This window comes from Canis aureus, chromosome 8, assembly GCF_053574225.1.
Source record: "Canis aureus isolate CA01 chromosome 8, VMU_Caureus_v.1.0, whole genome shotgun sequence".
NCBI classification, from domain to species: domain Eukaryota; kingdom Metazoa; phylum Chordata; class Mammalia; order Carnivora; family Canidae; genus Canis; species Canis aureus.
In genome coordinates, this window is record NC_135618.1 from 63,283,737 (window position 1) to 63,302,365 (window position 18,629).

The following is an 18,629-nucleotide window of genomic DNA, read 5'->3' on the forward strand; positions in this document are numbered from 1 at the left end:
GTTATTGGAGGCAGTGAAGGAGATGTCCTGAACTCAGGGTTCAGAGACAAGGCCCAACAAAGCGCGGTGAGCATAAGCAAGTGCATGTATAGACCGACCTGGGGTGGGGTGGGGGGCTTGCTGCATGCAGATGACCCACAGCGAGGGCTCGTAATGAGCGACACAGGCTGGGGTGACATGACAGCCACCAAAGCACTACAGAAGCCCAGCTCAGCAGCATCCTGCAGGGGTCTTGTCATCATCCCTTGGCTGGGGAGGTGAGGACAACCAGGCCTGGGGAGACCCCTGAAGACAAGCAGGAGAACACGACAGCACATGCTAGCCAGCTAGCTGGCTGGGAAACACTCTATACAGTCCTTTGAGGAATCCCAGATTCACCCATTCACTCACCCATTCATTCCACACAATCTGCTGAATGCCTATCACGTGGTGGGCAACATCCTAGGAACTGTGGATACAGTGGTGTGAGGACAGAGGTGGTCCCTGCCTCCAAGGAACTTACATTGCAATGGGAGACAAGCAATTTAAAAAAAAAGTAAAATATCAAAATATCAAGTGGGGATAAAAGCTATGAAGAGAAATAAAGCAGGACATGGGGCTGGAGTGATGGCCGATGTGGGGTATTCAGAGACCGGGTCTCTGAAGAGGTAACATTTCCTGTGTAAAGCAAGGGGGCAAGGCATGCAAGTGTCTAGAGGAAGAGCCTTCTAGGCAGAGGGAGCAGCAAGTGCAAAGGCCTGGTGTCAGGAATAAGGTTCGCATTTCCGAGGAGTGCTGAAGAAGCCTCCAGATTGGCCAGAGAAGAATGAGCAGGGCTGGAGGAGTAGCCAGAGAGTGTGACATGGAGAGTCTTTAGGCAATAGCTTTACATTTGCTTTTAAGTTTGAGAGCAAGTCATGTACAGTGATGGTGTTATTTATCATTTAAAACATGTCACCCTGGAGGCTGCATAGGGAATAGGCTGAGGGCGGGCAACAGCAGCAGCACGGGGCCGTGTGGGTCTCCAGGGTGGTCTGGGTAGCTGGAGGCTCCCATCAGTTCTGCTGCTGCCTCCAACCTCTGCTTCCAACTGATCACACAGACCTGCTCTCTCCCCAGCAAGCCATGCTCCTGTGCACGCCTGTCTTCTCCCTACGCCTGGGAGCCCCCACACTCCCCAGGCCCTGTGCCTGGCCTTCACAAGAGCCCTAAGGCACACCTGACACCCTGACCTGCAATGACTTGTCTCAACAGCTTTCTGAGTCCTGAGGGCCCACCGGGTTACCAGACCTGAAGTGATGATCAAGAAAAGTATGTTGAAAGAATGATTGATTGAATATATCTGAACATGTGAAGTTATCCCAATATTCCTCTGACGTTGGTATCACCCGGGTCTGGTCTGATTTCATGGAAACCAGTGTGTGAGACATCCCACTGTGACTTTGCTCTAGTGCAAGACTATATATTTTGAAACAGATGAAATAAACCTTGCTTACCTCAGCCAGAACAGCCTCTTTTTTCTGAAATAAAGAGATACATTATGAATTAACACGAGGATGAATTTTTCACAATACAGTGTTCATTTCCTGATCCTGTATCTGCCACAGTCATCACAGATGGAGAAAAGCAGAACTGGGGTACCAGGGCACTCCCCTCATCGAGAGCGCCCTCCTCACCACCTGCAGCCCAGGAAGCTGGGTGCATCCCTGTCCTCAGCTGGCAGTGCTGAGGGAGCCAGCGGCCATATCCAGATGGCCAACTTTCTTAGGATGAGTCAGCTGCAGACGAGCCAGGTCGGTGTCGCCTGTGGCTCTGGGCGAGCCCATGGCAGCTCTCTGTGAGACATGACTCACAGGCACCACCGTGCACACTTGTCTTCAGCCCCAAGTGAGGAAGACCCTTCCCACAGCCAGAGCGGTCCTGACACAGGTGTCCTCTCTGGATGGTCATGTCTGCTGAAGAAGCTACAGAAAGGGTCCCCATACTGACTCCCAATCCATTGTCAGAAGCACCCAGGGAATGGAGGAACAAAGATTGAGCTACACCCAAGGCTGAGCCAGAACCAGCACAGAGGCCCCAGGAATGTGTATTTTTATAGATGTCAGGGAAGCCCGAGTACTTCTGATGTGGAAAGCCCGGGATGATACACGAGCTATAGTGGTCAATGACCACAGCCAACAAAACATACTTGCCAGATCCTTTTTGATATTAATCAGAGTGCATGGCCCACGGCCATTATAGAAGAGGATTTGACCCTTGACGGGTTAAGGAAAAATGGAGTATGAGGACCAGCAGGATGTAAGATGAATGAATGAATGAATAATAGTAACAATCAGGACTGGCCAAGAAACCACCAAGCAGCAGATGAGGATAGCACCAGCAAGGACGTGGGGCGAGCTGCAGAGTGAGGAAGTCTAATGGTGAGCCTGAAAAGTGCAAAAGTGGAGGAGTGGAAATGTGCCATGACTCGAGACAGGCAGAAAAGATGGAACCACATTGCTTGCGGAAATGGACTCTGAGTCAAGGAGGCATGGTGGAGTGTGGCCAGCTGTAGGCCTGTTGATGGCAGAAAGTGTAGCCGGGTGTGGGGTGCAGTTGCACTGCCAGGGGGCTCCAGGAAGGCCCAGGGCCTTCTTCCTCATGGCTTCAGACACCATCACACCCTGACATGAGTCCGAGACGTGCAGACCAAGAGGACCTGGGGCTGAGGTCCCAGGACCCCAATTTCCAATCAAGTAGCCTTTTGAGGGATGCCTGGGTGGCTCAGTGGTTGAGCGTCTGCCTTTGGCCCAGGGCGTGATCCTGGAGTCCCAGGATCGAGTCCCACATCAGGCTCCCTGCATGCAGCCTGCTTCTCCCTCTGCCTGTGTCTCTGCCTCTCTCTGTCTCTCATGAATAAATAAAATATTAAAAAAAAAAGTAGCCTTTTGAATGCTATATTCTCAGATGTAGGCATGTACATCTGATGTTTCTGAGTTCTTTTAACACAGAATCCTGAAGAAATGACTCCGCTCACGTGTCAAGAAGTCAGCTGTGCCCCAGCTCCCGGAGGGGCAGGCAGTGGAAGACAATGTGGGTGACAGGTCCTGCCAAGTTGGTGGGGAGCAGTGAGCTAGGGCACTGCTCTGAGAGCACCTTACATTTTGTCTTTTTAAATTAATTCATTAATTAAATTTGAGTTTTTTAATTAATTTGAGAGGGAAGGGGGCAAAAGGAGAGGGAGGGGCAAAGAGAGAGGCAGAGAGAGAAGTCAAACAGGTACCCCACTGAGCGTGGAGCCTGATGTGGAGCTTGATCCCAGAACCCAAGATCATTACCTGAGCCGAAATCATGAGTCAGATGCTCAACCAACTGAGCAGCCCAGGCACCCGCATTTGGTCTTTTTAATTAAGGAAAGGTCTGATGAGGACAAAGGTGAGGGGAAAAGCAGCACCCAGACAGACAAGCGGCTCAGTAATGGTGAGCTCCCTCCAGGTCTGGGGTGAGGAGGACGGGGAGCTTGCAATGCCTTCCTGAGCCAGAAGATGAGAGTGCGCTGACAAGAACAAAGGCCCAGGAGCCAGACCTGAGCGCTCCCACTGACCAGATGTGGGACAAGCTGAACGAGAAAAGAAAAAAATGACTAATTAATCTAAAAGCCAGAAATGTCCCAGCCCTCATATAGAATGGGGGAAGAAGCTTGCTGGCTTCCTGTAGAATGACCACCGGAACAATCCCCTGCTCTGAAGTCAGGGTTTACTTAGTGCTTGATGGGAAACAGGGAAGTTTTGAGCCTGCCTTTTTGGGAGACCATGGAGTGATGCCCTGCTGACCAGCCAATAAGCAAAGCTGCTTTACAGAAGAGTGCCAGCCCCGAAGTCCCCCCATAACTGTGTGACATGATGGGCTGAGTAAAGATGTGTGAAGGGTGCAGAGCCATTGGTGGAAGGTGGGGACCAGAGTGCAAAGAGGTCATTCTTCCCACAGATTTACGGGGTCACTGTCATGAGAAAGGTGTTGCCTGACAATGGCAGAAGCTGGCAGCCGTGACATTACCCTGTGCCTGCGGTCAGACACAGGAACAGGACTCCCTGGTCTCACCTGTGCCTGAAGGGAGATGATGCTCTGGCCCAAAAGGCCTAACCTGAGCGGCATCAAGCCTGCACCCCTGACTTTCTACTTACAGGGAGGAGACAAGGGCCACCACAGGAACACAATGGGACAGATCCTGGACGTGGGCACCCTGCAGGGGACTGGCCCTCATTCTTCATAAGGACGTGCAGGAACACTGCAGAGTTCTCACTGGATGTGGGTCAACGCTCAACCTTGACTGGATTGGGGCTGACAACGTTGATCCTTGAGAAGGGATCCTGGGGCACGTGGGGAGATGTGGCTATGAAGGTAGGCCAGAGGCCATGAGACACCCTCTGCCTCACTTTGGGGTGTCTGAGGGTGCCTGCTGTGGTCAGCTGGGTGCCCTCGTGCTCAGAAGATGCCGAGAATTCACGTTTAAAACTTACTCTCATAAGGTTGTACCAAGAAACGATCCACATAGAAAAGAAATAATGCTGAGTGTTAACTACTGTTGAGGTAGGGGCAAGAATTTGCGTGGTACCTTCCTGAATACATGGAGTTCTTCCAAATATTCTAAATGTTCTATACATTCTCATAACAGAAATTGCGAAGAAACAGTAGCTTAAGAAACTCTATGGACAGCCTTCTGGAACTAAGATCTTATGATATTCAGACAGCCAGAGAGCTGCACAGTCTCCTCAGCCGGGGAGAAAGGGCCCTGCCATGTTCTACAGCCAGGAGCTCTTTCAGAGCGCAGAGCTCGTCCAAGGAGACAGCCACTCTTACCCCAGAAGCTCAGGAATGGAGCCACAGTCCTCCCTCCACGAGATAGCATGACGTCTCCCGGGCTCCTCCCCTGTCACCCTGCTTCCCCTGCCCTGGACTCCTTGCCAGTCACCCCACTTCCCCCACCTCAGGCTCCCCTTCTCCCCCCCACCCTGTCATCTCCCCTGCTTCCTCTGCCCCAGGCTCCTCCCCCATCACCCCACTTCCCTTGCCCTGGGCTCCTCCCGTCACCCTATTTCCCCTGCCCTGGGCTCCTCGCTCCACCTCTCCCCAAGCATGAAGGCATTCAGCACAGACTCATAGCTCCTTGTCTCCTGGGGTCTGAGATATACATTCTCAGCTTTCATGGGTGGCCTTCCTGTACCCTAACTTATAGGTGGTGTCCCCTGAGGAGCAGCCACTCAAGGCAGGTTTTTCAGAGTCCCAGGAAAATAGACCACAGCCTGAGCTGCTTTCCCCCAGGCAACCCCAGAAGAGGGGCTTCTCTGGGGGTTTGAATTTCCAGTTGTTTCTAGACTGGATCCACCTCACTGTGGAGCCCATGCTCAGCCATGTTTAGGGGGATAGGGCAGAGATTTCAGAGTGCGGTCAGGGGCTGCACCCAGAGCGGGTCTCCCTTGGAACCAGCCACCCGCCGCTGTGGTCAGTGAGCTAACAAAGGCTTCCGGACAAGCCACTGCCCCTCTCCACCTCCAGATGACCCTGTAAGGGTCCCTGTAGGAGCTACTTTGGATCCAGGTGCTGGTCTGCCCCTCACCCCCCACGACATTCTGTCCCACATTTCCATGCATGCCAGCGGCACCGAGCACAGAGCCTGTGCGGCAGAGGGAGCGGACCACAGTGAGGCCCCCCGGGCTCTCACCTGCTGGCAGTATCTCTTCCAGCGGGCCTGCAGGATCCTGGCTGCCGTGTCTCTTTGCCCCTCGGAGCAGGTGGAGGGGGGCCAAGAGAAGCCCTCCTCACTTGGATCTGGCTCATGGTCCTGCTGAGAGAGCCTGCTGGTGGGAAGGGAAGGTCGGGGTTCTTCTGGGGTCTGCAGAAAGGTGCAAAGGACGATTAAGCCGGGCAGGGAAGATGGGTACCGGGTGAGGTGGCAGGATGCTGGCATGATACAGGCTGAGCTCATCAGACTAGATTTTTTAATGTGGAGGAAAAATCTGTACCTACACGTTCAGTATGCCGTACTACAAAATAAATAAATAAATCTCTGCAGAAAGAAGGTACAGCTAATAAATGGCTTTAAGGTGGTTTTCATCCACCTCTCTAAACCCGGCGTGATGGCACTCCCATGAGAGGATGACGGGGTGACACCCCTGTAAGTCTGACACATGGCCCTTCCGAAGCTACAATGTACTTCCTGAGCTCAGTGACACGTGTGTGTTATTGCAAGGTTTACCTGCTTCTCAGGCACCTTGTTTTTGGTCTTTCTTTTACTCTAAAGACCTTTGCGATTGAAGGCAATAGATTTCTAGTTCAGTTTTCATGATGAAAAGAAGCTCCCTGCATGGAGCCTGCTTCTCCCTCTGCCTGTGTCTCTGCCTGTCTCTCTCTCTCTCCTCTCTGTGTTTCTCATGAATAAATAAATAAAATCTTTAAAAAAAAAACTAAAAAAAAAAAAAAGAGTCCAAATGTATTATCTGCAATGACATCTCTCAATAAAAATCCACACCCTGGACTATCGTCCTCACCGCTGGGGGCCTATGTTGCTGGAGGACCCCCTCGTGAAGATGGAAACTGGTAAAAACTGAACTGTACCAGGTCCAAGGAGCCAGGCCCACCACCCACACCCCGGGGCCCCTAGTGGATCAGTCACTGTCACCAGGCCCTCCTGGCGTGCCCAGTTACTACCCACCGAGACCCCCAACATCCAGCCGGAGAGGGGCTTATCTTCTCCCTCGGTACCAATATGCCCCCACATCGCTGTTCCTCTGTGGCAACATGACCTCTGTCACTATGTGGCCTGTCCCAATAGGAGCAAGAGAGTCCCATCAGTCACCTAGAGATAAAGGGATACTCACTCCAAAACTCTTGGCAAATAGCTGAAAGGATTTTAAATTTCGATAGAGAAATTCCTTGAGGCAACTGTTAGAAACTGCCCCCCTGCCCCCCTGATTAAACCTACAACTCATCACCCATGTCCAAACGTGGAGAGCCAAGTCCATTTGGAAATGCATTTCCAGCAGGAAAACCCCAAAGCCTGTTATAAGAATATACATGCCTGTTATAAAAAATTCAGACTACGCTGGGGTAAATAAAACTGCTCGTGGTCCCACCACACAGAAACAAGCCATACTTTGGTAATTTGTTCGGATTTTTTTCCAGTGTGAGTTTTTTTTTCTAATCTCAGGGGATCGCTGCTGTGACCTTCTCTGGAAGAGATAGATTTGTTTCCACCAAACAGTAGGTCACAGGTGGCTTTCTGAGTCAGCCAGTGGAGACCTGTTCCCCACCAGCAGTGGCTGGACAGGGTCCTGCTCTCCCGCTGGCAAATGCACGGCTCACCCGTGGGTCTCCTGTCCATGGCGTCTGCACCACTACTGCCAGGCTACCTAACATCCTTGTCCCTGTGGCTTTGCAGAGGGTATGGCTATTCCCTTGGCCCACTCTTGGCATGAACAGCGTGAAACCTGGGGCCCAAGGTAGGCTCCTGCCGATAGTAGGGACATAAAACCTCCAGGTTGAATAAGATGCCTCAGTAAGTCCTGAGTATAACTTTGACACTGGGCAAACCTCGAGAAGCCCCTCTCAGGGGACGTAGAGATGGTGATTGAGGATGTCAAACCTTGAGAAAAAGAACGTTCATCAGGGCTCCCTACCAGTGCAGCCACTGTGTCTCACACTGGGTTAGTGGAGGATCGAAATCCCGAATTGCTGGGACTCACAGGAAAAGCGGCATTCTTGTGGTAAGGTGTGCAGAGAAGTGGGCCTGTGCCGGCACCAATACCTTGGTGCCGGATCCTCCTGGAGGTCAGCGCGAGGCCTGGGGGACGAGGAGCCCACACCAGAGCCACCTTCCTGACCGTGGGGGAACATCAGCGCACGGGCGGAGCCTGGCGCTACAGTGACTCTCCTCTGTCTCCGCGTCAACACTCTGAGGAGACAATAGGAGAAACTTGCTTTGCTTCCCACATGAGTGTCTACAGGAACCCTGAGCGGGTCTCTCTGTAGAGGGAGGGGTCTCCAAGAACCAGATGAATTAAAACAAGCAGAAGAGTTGACGTTTGCTTCTGTTGGGTGCCTCCGAGGGGTCAGGATCACCCAGAGTGGACAAGTCACAGATGGGGGAGCCCTGTCGGCTCAGAGCCCTGTGAGCACCTGCTCGGGAAGAAAAGGGGCCCCTGCCAGTGAGGTGGTCCCCGGAGACACACAAACATAGCTCCACCGCCCACATGCCCCCACCCCAGCAGCCCTGGCCTCACATCTATCCACCCAGAGCAGACAGCGGGCACGGTATGCAGGGGGGCAAGGGGTCCCCTGGAAGGTGACGGTCATGCAGAACGGCTGGCTTCCTGGACACTGGGACCGTGACTCTACAGGACTCAGGACATTAACCAAAGCACTTTGGAGAAACCAGCACAGAAATGCATCCCACAGATAACACAAAAAATATACTTTACTGAACCACAAAAATAGTTTCCAGAAAGGCTCAGGAAGGACTCACATAGTCCAACCTTCACACTTGGCCAGCAGGATATGCCGGCACCAAGGCTGTCACGCAACCTTCGGGAACTCCAGCGCGTGTGCACCACGAGACTGCCTTTCCTTGCCTCCCTGGTAAGCTGCGGCTCATCTCCATTTGCCACCAGAGCTGCACCCATCAGCTTCTGCGGATTCCCGACTGTCAGCACTTCTCTGTTTTTGAAGTACACACCATGTCATGTAGTGTAAGAGCCCTCCCCACGGAGACTCCAGCTCAGGAAGCCAGCCTCAGAAGACACAAACCAGCCCAGATTCAAACATCAGAACGTGTCTGTTTCATCCTCAGCAGGTAACGCAGCCCTAGAGCCCGGGGACACTCTCTTTTCCCGGCGGCCAGTGACCATCTCTGTCAGGTCACTTGTTATAAAACAGTAAGTCGCCTTCTGAAGCAACAGAACTTCTTGGCTATGATGTGTACCCCGTAAAGGCCCACTGTCCTGGTGGATCCCCTGGGTGTTACCGTGTCTGTAGCAAGTAGATGGGGGCTCATGGAAAAGGGATCGTAAAGGGGCCGCCAGGTGTTATCTACCATTTCTGACGTGTGCTCGTTGTAGACGCTTCCCCACCAGCCTGGTTTTATCTACCACACGTTTACATGGTGGAATCCTCTTGGAGCACACTGCTACCACAGAATTTTAATACCAATGTTATTTGTGTTAATAGATTATACATGCCACCTGAAAAAAATCCATCAATTGGAAAAAAGGATTAGCAAGGAGGCACAGTGCAGCCACCAGAAGTCCAAGTGCAGGTGGCATAGGGCCAGTGGGTACCAGAGGGCTGCTCTGGCTCAAAGGTGGTGCCAGGGGAGCCAGCCCCTGTGGCCACAAAGACCAGCTCAGCTGTAGCTGCCTCCATGAGGGGACAGGGACAGGAGGGCAGGTGCCTGCAACTTACCTCTCACCTTGAACCTGCCATTTGCCACACACTCATTCAACACCTGGACATGTGCAAAGTTCAGTGGCAGGCACGGGGGTCTCGGAAGATGCTCTGCCACAGTGAGCACTCTCCTGGCCAGGCTGTGTCCATGTCATCGTCTGAAGCTTACATTAGACACGCAGGACTGGGGACAGGAGGTCCTCCCCAAGCGTTGCCCCTTCCCCAGAAGGCCTTCTCAAACTCCTCACCCACTAACAGACACCCCTTGTTGGACAATTAGACTTTCTGAATAGGTGAAATCCGGGGAAGATCTTCACTCAACTTCACTATCTAAGACTCAAACACTGTTCAAAAAAGTCACTTAACTGACAATTAATCAGTTCAGATCCTGGATTCAACATACGCAATTTGTGGAGATCAAGGGGGACGGTAAGGGGAACGGCCTATCAGTGCCAGAGTCAGGAGAACCAGGGGACCAACCCAGCAGAATGTCCCGCTCAGGCCGAGAGCCCCACGGCACTTGCACAGGAAGTCTGAAGCCCAGCTGAGCCATACCTCAGGACTCATTTCCACGGGGTTGTCTCTCTCTGCTCTCCTAATCTCTTCCAGTTCTTGACACTTCTTCACAAGCGTTTGAATTTCCTCTCTAAAGTAGGAGGGAGAGGATGACATCTTAACTGGTCATCATGCAGTGGCCCATGTCTCCATGTCTGTATGTGACTGCAAGGACCGCCTGCGGGGGTACCTCTCCTGCAGCCATTTGAGGCCCCCAGTACCACCTCCCTGCACGTTGGCCAGCATGGGGTCCCTACTGCAGGACCATGCCCTGTGGCCTGTGTCTGTGGCCAGGCTGGCAGCCCCAGGAGGGCAGGGTCGGAGGATCCCCAGGGCCAGCACTGCCTCTGATGTGTGGGAAAAATCCTGGTGGCTGGAGTGATGCATGGGCCAGCAGCATTTGGGGTTTTCAGTGCACAATGTGAGTGGAAGCAACTAGGACTTGTGTCCTTGCTATAGGTTTTAATGGCAATAGAAAAATAGCTCTTCCCTGCATACCTGCCCTTTCTGGTCTCTTCCGGCCCTGCCTTCCGACAAAACCTCATCACAGTTCTCCTGAAAACAAGTACTTTTATTCATTTTAGCAATCTGTGTCTTCCTCATTATTCTGAGTGGTATATATTTCCATCCAGGGTTCTAGCCTACTTTGGGGGGGCACTTCTCATTGAGGTAAAATTCATAGAACATGGTGCGACCATCACCACCAATTCAGAACACTCCTCCCACCCAAGGGAGCCTCGCGTGGAGCAGCCCCTGCTTATTTCCCTGCCCCCACCCCTCCCTGAGAATCTGCCCGTGCGCATCCAGTCTGTGACCCTTCCTGTCTACTTCCTTCATGTGGCACCCTGTGCCGGAGGCTCATCCACGCCATCATGTGTGCCAGAACCTATTTCTTTTTCTTCCTTCAGGTGGACATACTTGAATTTCTTATCTGTGCCTCAGCTGATGGGCTTGGGGCTGTCTCTCCTTTGGGGTCTATGAACAATCGTGAAGGAGCAGGATTCTGGCCCTGGATGGCCGCCCGTGGTGGCTGTGGCTGCAGTGGAGGGTGTGTGTGGAGGACCTGGCATCACAACACAGAGGCAAAAACTGCCTGATTGTGAAGAGCTCTTTCCCAGAATTAGGATTTTTACTCTAAGGTACACAAAGAGCTCCTGCAGGATGTCAGGAAGTGAGTGACAGATTCAGGCTGGGGCTGTAAGAAAATGCTCCAGAAGCTGTACGGAGGGAAGACTGGAAATGCCTGGAATTGTGGGATCTCTTGACAGCCTCTGACTCCTGGCATGCTCACCTCAGAGCCTCCTCTCTTCCTCTTCTCTCCTCCTCACCTCCCTTCATGTCCTCCAGCTCCTTCTGCAGGTCAGCATTTGTCTGGAGCAGCTGCTTCATCTCCAAACTGAACATGCAGAACCAGAAACATTTCAGAGTTCGTGAAAATGAAGGACCACGGTTACATGAATTATCACCAAAGCAGGAAGAGCTTTCCAAAAACATCAGGTCACCCAACTTCCTTCCTCATGACAGTGGATGGACGTGGGGGCAAATGGATAGAGGCACTTGTTTATAAACACGCAGCCAGAAGACCCGACAGGCCTGCCACCCTGGGGGGCTGTTCCTCCAGATATTCACTGAGTACCTGCTATGTGCCTGCAGCTATTAGGTACCCAGGATACAGTGGCGAGGAGGCTCAGATGAGCTGTGGCCCTGCTCTCGTGGAGAAAGGCTTTATCCCAACAGTCACACAATTGGTATGTAACCGTATCTCAGATGAGTGCTAGGAGGGTCCTGCCTGCACCACACGGGGCTGCTACTTGAGCCGAGCCATTGAGGACAAGGGGGTGACCTGGGACCTCCAACTAAACTGCTCCCTGATAGGCTTTCCTGGTCCTACAGGTGGCATGTGGCTAAGAGCACCGCTCCAAGTCTGAACTCAGCTCCACTGCTCACTGAAAGGGACCTAGAAAAGTTAGGTCCCTTAATCTTCTATGAATCAGAGGAAAAACCTTGACTATTTCAAAGAGGGTCTATCACAGAGTAAGGGCTGAATAGGTGGAAGCTCTTATCATGTCAGGTGACAGCTGAAGAGATTATCAGAGACGTTACTTACCTCTCAAAATGACTAGCATTATTTACCTTTCAAAACGACTAGCCCAGTTTTTTTGATAAATACTAATTTTTACAAAGAACCTACCAATTCACATAGATGTACTTGGATTGGAGGACTAAGAACAGGTGGAGTGTGAAGGGATTTTCCTCTGCTGTAAACAGAAGGCAGCAGAGAACTTAGTAGGTGAGGAGTCAGCTAGGGAGTCCTTCTCAGACTTAAATGTGCACATGAATCATCAGGGGGCCTCATCAGACAGAGTCAGATTCAGGAGATCTGGGTCTGACAAGGTTCTAGATCTCCAACCAGCTTCCAGGTGTGCCACGCCTAGGTTCTGCATCTCTAACCAGCTTTTGGGTGGACAGGGCCTAGGTTCTACATATCTAACCAGCTCCTGGGTGGGCGGGACCTAGGTTTTGCATCTCTCATCAGCACCCACGTGATGCTGAGGCTGGTGGCTTCCCTAGGCCACTCTGAGAGATAAACCCCATCTCAGAAGATGCATGGGTTTCGCTTACTTATGACAGAACTGAGACCAGAGAAGCCACAAGTAAACAGCAGAGGAAACATCTTCAGTAAACTACAGATCAAGACACTAGAGAAAAAAACAGTGAACAAGCAAAATCTGGAGATTTTGCCTTTCAAACTCTGAGGGTCACACTGAACACTTCACAGAATTTGTGTCTTATTTGGCATTTAGACTGGATGTCATAAACATATAACTGCTCTCTGAACCACTCTGCAGAAGATTTAACTGGCTTATCTACTTTACAAAAGTCAACGAAAGTCAATTCTTCCCAAAAAAAGAATTTGGAAATCACTCTAGAATTCTGCATAAAGAGATTTAAATACCTCCCCTTCTTTCAATGATGTAATATGGTCAGTTAAGGTCTTCTTTTCACCACTAAGTGACTTTTACTTCACAAATAAGATACAGGAAGTTGGGACGCCTGGGTGGTTCAGCGGTTGAGCATCTGCCTTCTGCCTTCGGCTGAGGTTGTGATCCCAGAGTTCTGGGAGGGAGTCCTACATCGGGCTCCCTGCAGGGAGCCTGCTTCTCCCTCTGCTTACGTCTCTGCCTCTCTCTCTGTCTCTCATGAACAAATAAAATCTTTAAGAACATAATTTATTCGTTATGTTTATTATTTAGTCTTTGTTCCCTCTGAATGTTGCCACTAAGTAAACATTCAAAAAGGTAGGAGTTTGGGACTCTTGGGTAGCTCAGTGGTTGAGCGTCTGCCTTCGGTTCAAGGCATGATCCCAGGATCCAGGGATCGAGTCCCTGCGAGAAGCCTGCTTCTCCCTCTGCCTATGTCTCTGCCTTTTTTTTTTTTTAATATATTTTTTTAAATTTTTATTTATTTATGATAGTTACAGAGAGAGAGAGAGGCAGAGACACAGGCAGAGGGAGAAGCAGGCTCCATGCACCGGGAGCCCGATGTGGGATTCGATCCCGGGTCTCCAGGATCGCGCCCTGGGCCAAAGGCAGGCGCCAAACCGCTGCGCCACCCAGGGATCCCCTACCTTCTGTGTCTCTCATGAATAAATAAATAAAATCTTTAAAAAAAATACAGTAAGTCTCTGAATCCTACAAAACTACCCCAGGAATTACTACCAGGAGTTGAGCATCTCCCCTGTATTCACCAGAATGCCAGTCTCTAGCCACAAGCCCTCCCAGGGGGCCAGAGTGCCAGTTGTGCCCCGAGACCTACTCTTTCTCCTGCAGCTGCATCTGTAGGGCATTCCGCTCGCCTTTCAGGCTCCGCACAGTCCCCCGCAGATGCTCGTTGTCCTCGTGTTGGTCACCTCGTGGCTGCCTGGACACAGTGGAGCTGGACGCAGAGTGCACCACAGCGTTTGCCTTGACCACTTCTGAAGCATGTAATTTGGGGCTTTCCATCGAACTTATTTTCTAGAGGCAACACATGCATTTTTTAGATGTTCTTTCTCATTTTATGTTGTGGTTATGAAACCCAAGGAAGAGATAGTGACCAAGCAAAACTCGTCCCAAGCCCAGGTATGGGACAAGCTCTGGGTGTGACCTTAAATCGTGGGACAGCTCCACCTCACGGGAGCCTTTTGGGACAGGAGCCCATTGGGGAAGTGAAGAGCACCCCTGCCAGCACAGCCCAGCCTGGGACAAGTGGGGGCAAGGCACCATTAACAAAACAGAACACAGGGCCTATGAAAGGGAAATTCATAAGCTTCTCTTCTTTGTGCTCATTTACTCTAGTATTTCCTTAGGATTTCTAGAATTTTCAAACTCTGTGATTTTAATCTTAAGTGATAACCCAGTTGTGCCCACGAAGAACTCCTGATGCCTTGTGGCTTGCTTGATGCCAGCCTGCATCAGCAGACAAAGTATTGCCCTCGTGCACTTCAGAGCCACCTCTGGCTGACTTCCTTTCCTAACAAACTTTATTTTCAAAATACCCACAATATATAAAACTTATTAGGTTTTTCTGCTGTGTAAATATGTAAAGTTCTTTTTTTAATGCTCCCCTCTAGGTTTACTCTGCTCAGCCAAATAAGGGGGCAGCTCCCACTTTACCAGGCTACTCAGAATATGCTGACACTTCTGACTAACTCCAGTAGAATCTGATTGATTACTGACCAGAGGAATGATACCAAATTTACAAATTCACATGGCAGATATGAGGAAATATTCATCTCCCCAATTTTCCGGGGGATACATAGAGTTTTCTGATGACTCAGATATACAGGATGGTGAGGGACCGGCCTGTAGAAAGCTCACATGCACACGTCAGGCTGAGTTTCTAAAAGGCTCTAGGATCACCTGCATCCATCCCTAGTCACACACAGAGTCCAAAACCATGTGCCGTGTGACCACCTGTAATATCAGAGACAGGAAGGACATGACCCTTGGTCTCATCCAGACCTGCAAGGAGTCTGCCCTGAGTGCCATCCAGTAGACAGCGACTATTCATTAACATGTCCTCTCTGAGTATCCTATGAGCAGAGGACTTGTCTATTTTCCCACTTTATAAGCTGTCTGGCTTCTCTTTGAGCACAGGCTGATCCTAAAGGACAGGAGGTGGGCTAAGAGGCACACCACTCACTTTTTCCAGCTCTGTGATCCGTCTCAGCAGCCGGGGCTTACTCCACTCCATGTAACCTGACGGAAGCAACGGTTTTAAAGATGTACTTCATACAACCATCCGATGGCCCCTTCAGCCCAGCCCAACTGTCTCAAGCACAGCCTGTGAGTTTCCCCCTCCACAAGCTGGCACAGCTCGCATAGCCAGAAGCAAAGCCGGGAAACCCCCACCCGGCAGGTTCTTATAACCCAGTGGCGCCTCCCCGCAAAGGATTCTGTTCCCCCCACTGTGGAGCTGTCTGTAGTGTGACACCTACTCCTGATTCTACCCGTTGGGCTTTGGCGCCCCCGGTCAAAGATGGTCCTTCTCAAGGTCACACGAGTCCACTTTGCTGTATCCTTTGCCCCTTCCCTCCTGCGGGCACTTCCTTCCCTGGCCCTCCTAGCTCTTCCAGCTGTCTCGCCAGCTACTGGCAGCAGTGCTGCTGGCTCACCTCGCCGGTCACCCTCTGCACACTGCCATGTCATGTCAGGGTCTGCACTTGGGCCCTCCTCTGCACCACTGACTCGTGGGTGCTCTGAATCTCACCCAAGTCCTCTGTTTGCTGGTGATCACCTGCTGAGCCTCTGCCCTGAACTCATGGATACATTGTTTCCACTTGGATACTTAGTACACACCACAGACTAGACCTGTTCCCTTCCTCCAGACCTGCTCCTGTCACCTCCACCCCAGTAAAGGACACTCGTCCTTTCAGTTGCTCAGATAAAAGCCCTGGAACCTAGCTCCTCCTGCATCAGAGGCTGCACCTGATCTCCCAAAGGTATCTGGAACCTGGCTACCTTTCAGCCCTATGGTGCCACCCTGCTCCAAGTGGTCAGCAGCCTGTATGAGGACATCGTAGCAGCCCTGTCTCCCCATCTGCTTTTCTACAGTCTGCTCAGCATAGTAGCTGGTCTTCTCCCCAGGCCCAAACCCCCAGGGCCTGGGCATGGCTGGCACAACCCTGCCCTCCACCTGACCCGGCTCCTGTCTCATTGCTCCACCCTGCCATTGCGGACACATGCTGTACGCATTGGCTATGGGCCTGGCTGTCCCTCAGCTGTCCCAGGTCTGTCAGCTGTCACTGTCCCTGAAGACCCTATTCACAGGTGCACACCCTGCCCCGACCCCTGCTGACTTTCCACTTTATTTTGCTCCACGACACTACCACCTGACCCACAGCTGATGGGTTGACTTCTTGTTCCCCTCCCAGCATGACACAGTCATGACACAGTCACCCCCTACAAGGGATGTCTGCTTTGTTCACCACTCTACTCCACTCCCTAGATGGGTGCTTGGCACACGGCAGGTACCCATTAGATTTTGGGATACATTTTAGTGTAGCCTAGCAGGATTGTCTGCATTTGTGGCAACTGAAATCAGGCCTCAGGGGCTGGGCGGGAGGGCCAAGACTCTCCCACAGCCTCTGCCTGCATCTTCCCTCAAAGAACATGAGAGGTGGCCTCTCCTTGAGCGTCCCTCTGTGGGCAGCTCCAGGGATGGTACCCTTCATGGTGGAGACAGTGGGAGAGTTGCTCAGCACACGGTCCAGATCTTCCTTCAGGCTCTGGTTTTCTTCTGTGAGCTCCTGGACGCTCCGGGACAAGCTCAGGAGGGCGCTGCTCACTTTTTTCTGTCTTCTGAGGCCCATTTTCTTCTCCCCTGGAGGCCTGGGAACAACAAGACCAACAGCTAGGTTTGAGCTCCTAAACTGACTTTATAAAATGCCTTAAAAGAGGGGTGGGCGCACAACAGCCTGTGGGTGTCTGGCCCTGGCTCAGAGAGATTTCTGCATATTTGCAATTGAACAGGAAACACAGACTTTGAACTCCAAGGAACATACAGTAACATATCCTAAATTGCATCACTAAAAAGTTTGTGTGAACTTAGTCTTGTTACATAAACACTTGTCTAACAGTTCTGATTTTGCCCCTTATCCCAGAAAGTCTAACATACAGCCTGTTCAGTTTCTGTACCTGCAAATTTGCCTACTTGCTAAAATTTATTTGTAACCCCTGAATTGATACTTGGGGTGGCTTCACAGTCACTCAGGGACATGGGTAGGGTGGCGGGAAGCTTCAGGGCGAGTTCCTGGTGGGAGGGTGGGTGGAGTCCCCATGTGCTCCTCAAGCAGCACCTCCACTATATTGAGTGTGTATTTCCCTGTGTCTTTCGTTGGTGGTCTCACGGTTTAAAACGGGCTCTTCAGCACAATGCTCGGGTCTGCCCCATGGACCTAATCACCAGAAAGCACATGTGTGTGATGCCACTTGATATTGGGAATCAGCAGTATGTACTAAATAAGTTGTTTTTCAGCAGAAATACACACAGAAACAGGGTGGGTGGTGATGTCGTGACCTGAGGCTCGCAGGAACCTACTCTGTACGTCCCCCAGGGGAATGGCTTTGTATTTGTTTGTGGATGCTGCACAGAACATACCTACCTCAAACAGCAAGAATCAGTTGTCCTTTATGGAAAAAGCTTGCCAAGCCAAAGGGGGCAAAGAGAAGGCTGTGCGTGGCACAAGGTGAATGCGTGATACACATATGCAGCTCAGTGCAGAGGCCAGTGGCATGGCCAAATCTGCAGTGAGGGAATCTTGGCGATAAGGAAACCCTGATGTCTCTCCTAATAAACTCCTTCAGGAAAATGAACTTGTGTTTACTGTTGGGTATGAAATGTCTTCTTGACAAGGAAGGCCTGCTTTCAACAACAGTGCTTTCTAACTGTATGAGGGAAGTGTTCCATAGTAGGAATTAGGGAAGTAACGTGTGGAGAGTTGAGCACGCTGTTAGTAGCCAGTGTGTGGCAACCACGAGGGCACCTGTGTAACCATCCCAAATGGAAACAGGTCCACTCTAACAATGAACAAACCATGCAGGTGTGGGTACTGCCAGCACTTCCCATGTAATGCCTATGCTATTCTTAGGACCAAACACAAAACACAGCTCCCAAGGAGATGACCATACTTCTTTCCGACAGTCTCGGAGCTTGCCAGCAGAGTCTGGAGACGATGAATCTGTAAACACCAAATTAAAGTCCATTACAATACAAAATGAGCATGAAGGCCCTCCTCTGAAAAAAGTCATAATCAGATTCTTGATTTCTGCCTAGTGGCTGGAGGTAAGCACTGAGTTTCTGGGATTCATAGTCAAGCAAAGATGAAATGGGAGAACAGGGTCCCCAGGGCGTTGTGGGGTGACTGCCCAGCTCAGCAGTTGACCCACCCCACCCAGAGAAGGCCACACACCTCCTCGTAGTAAGTCTCCATGGCAATCCTCATCTCTTCCAAGTTGGTGGTCTTCATGTCAGTCTGCAGTTTGCTAGAAACCCAAGTTCAGAGTTAGCACAGCAGTGCTGGTATCCCCAGGGCAGACCAACAAGGGGAAGTGTGTCTCCCATAACAACAGTGATAGAAGGGCTTTGCAAGAGAAGCGAACTGGGCAGGGAGCCTCATGGACTCCCCTTGAGGCCCA

The 18,629-nt window shown here is 51.2% G+C and overlaps 1 protein-coding gene across 12 annotated transcripts in view; it reads right to left on the reverse strand.

The window, feature by feature from the left end:
* Window positions 1-18,629, reverse strand: part of IQCE (IQ motif containing E) — a 46,162-nt gene that overhangs the window by 6,164 nt on the left and 21,369 nt on the right. For 10 of the 12 annotated variants that reach the window (XM_077907616.1, XM_077907611.1, XM_077907613.1 and 7 more), the window contains 10 exons: window positions 18,404-18,476; window positions 18,123-18,172; window positions 16,660-16,823; window positions 15,136-15,191; window positions 13,768-13,967; window positions 11,243-11,347; window positions 10,450-10,506; window positions 9,952-10,042; window positions 5,681-5,851; window positions 1,476-1,499 (listed from right to left, as the gene is read on the reverse strand). In XM_077907616.1, the coding sequence (XP_077763742.1) occupies window positions 1,476-1,499; window positions 5,681-5,851; window positions 9,952-10,042; window positions 10,450-10,506; window positions 11,243-11,347; window positions 13,768-13,967; window positions 15,136-15,191; window positions 16,660-16,823; window positions 18,123-18,172; window positions 18,404-18,476 (991 nt within the window). The remainder of the gene's footprint in view (window positions 1-1,475; window positions 1,500-5,680; window positions 5,852-9,951; window positions 10,043-10,449; window positions 10,507-11,242; window positions 11,348-13,767; window positions 13,968-15,135; window positions 15,192-16,659; window positions 16,824-18,122; window positions 18,173-18,403; window positions 18,477-18,629) is intronic. The other 2 variants (XM_077907609.1, XM_077907612.1) reach the window with 2 other exon arrangements.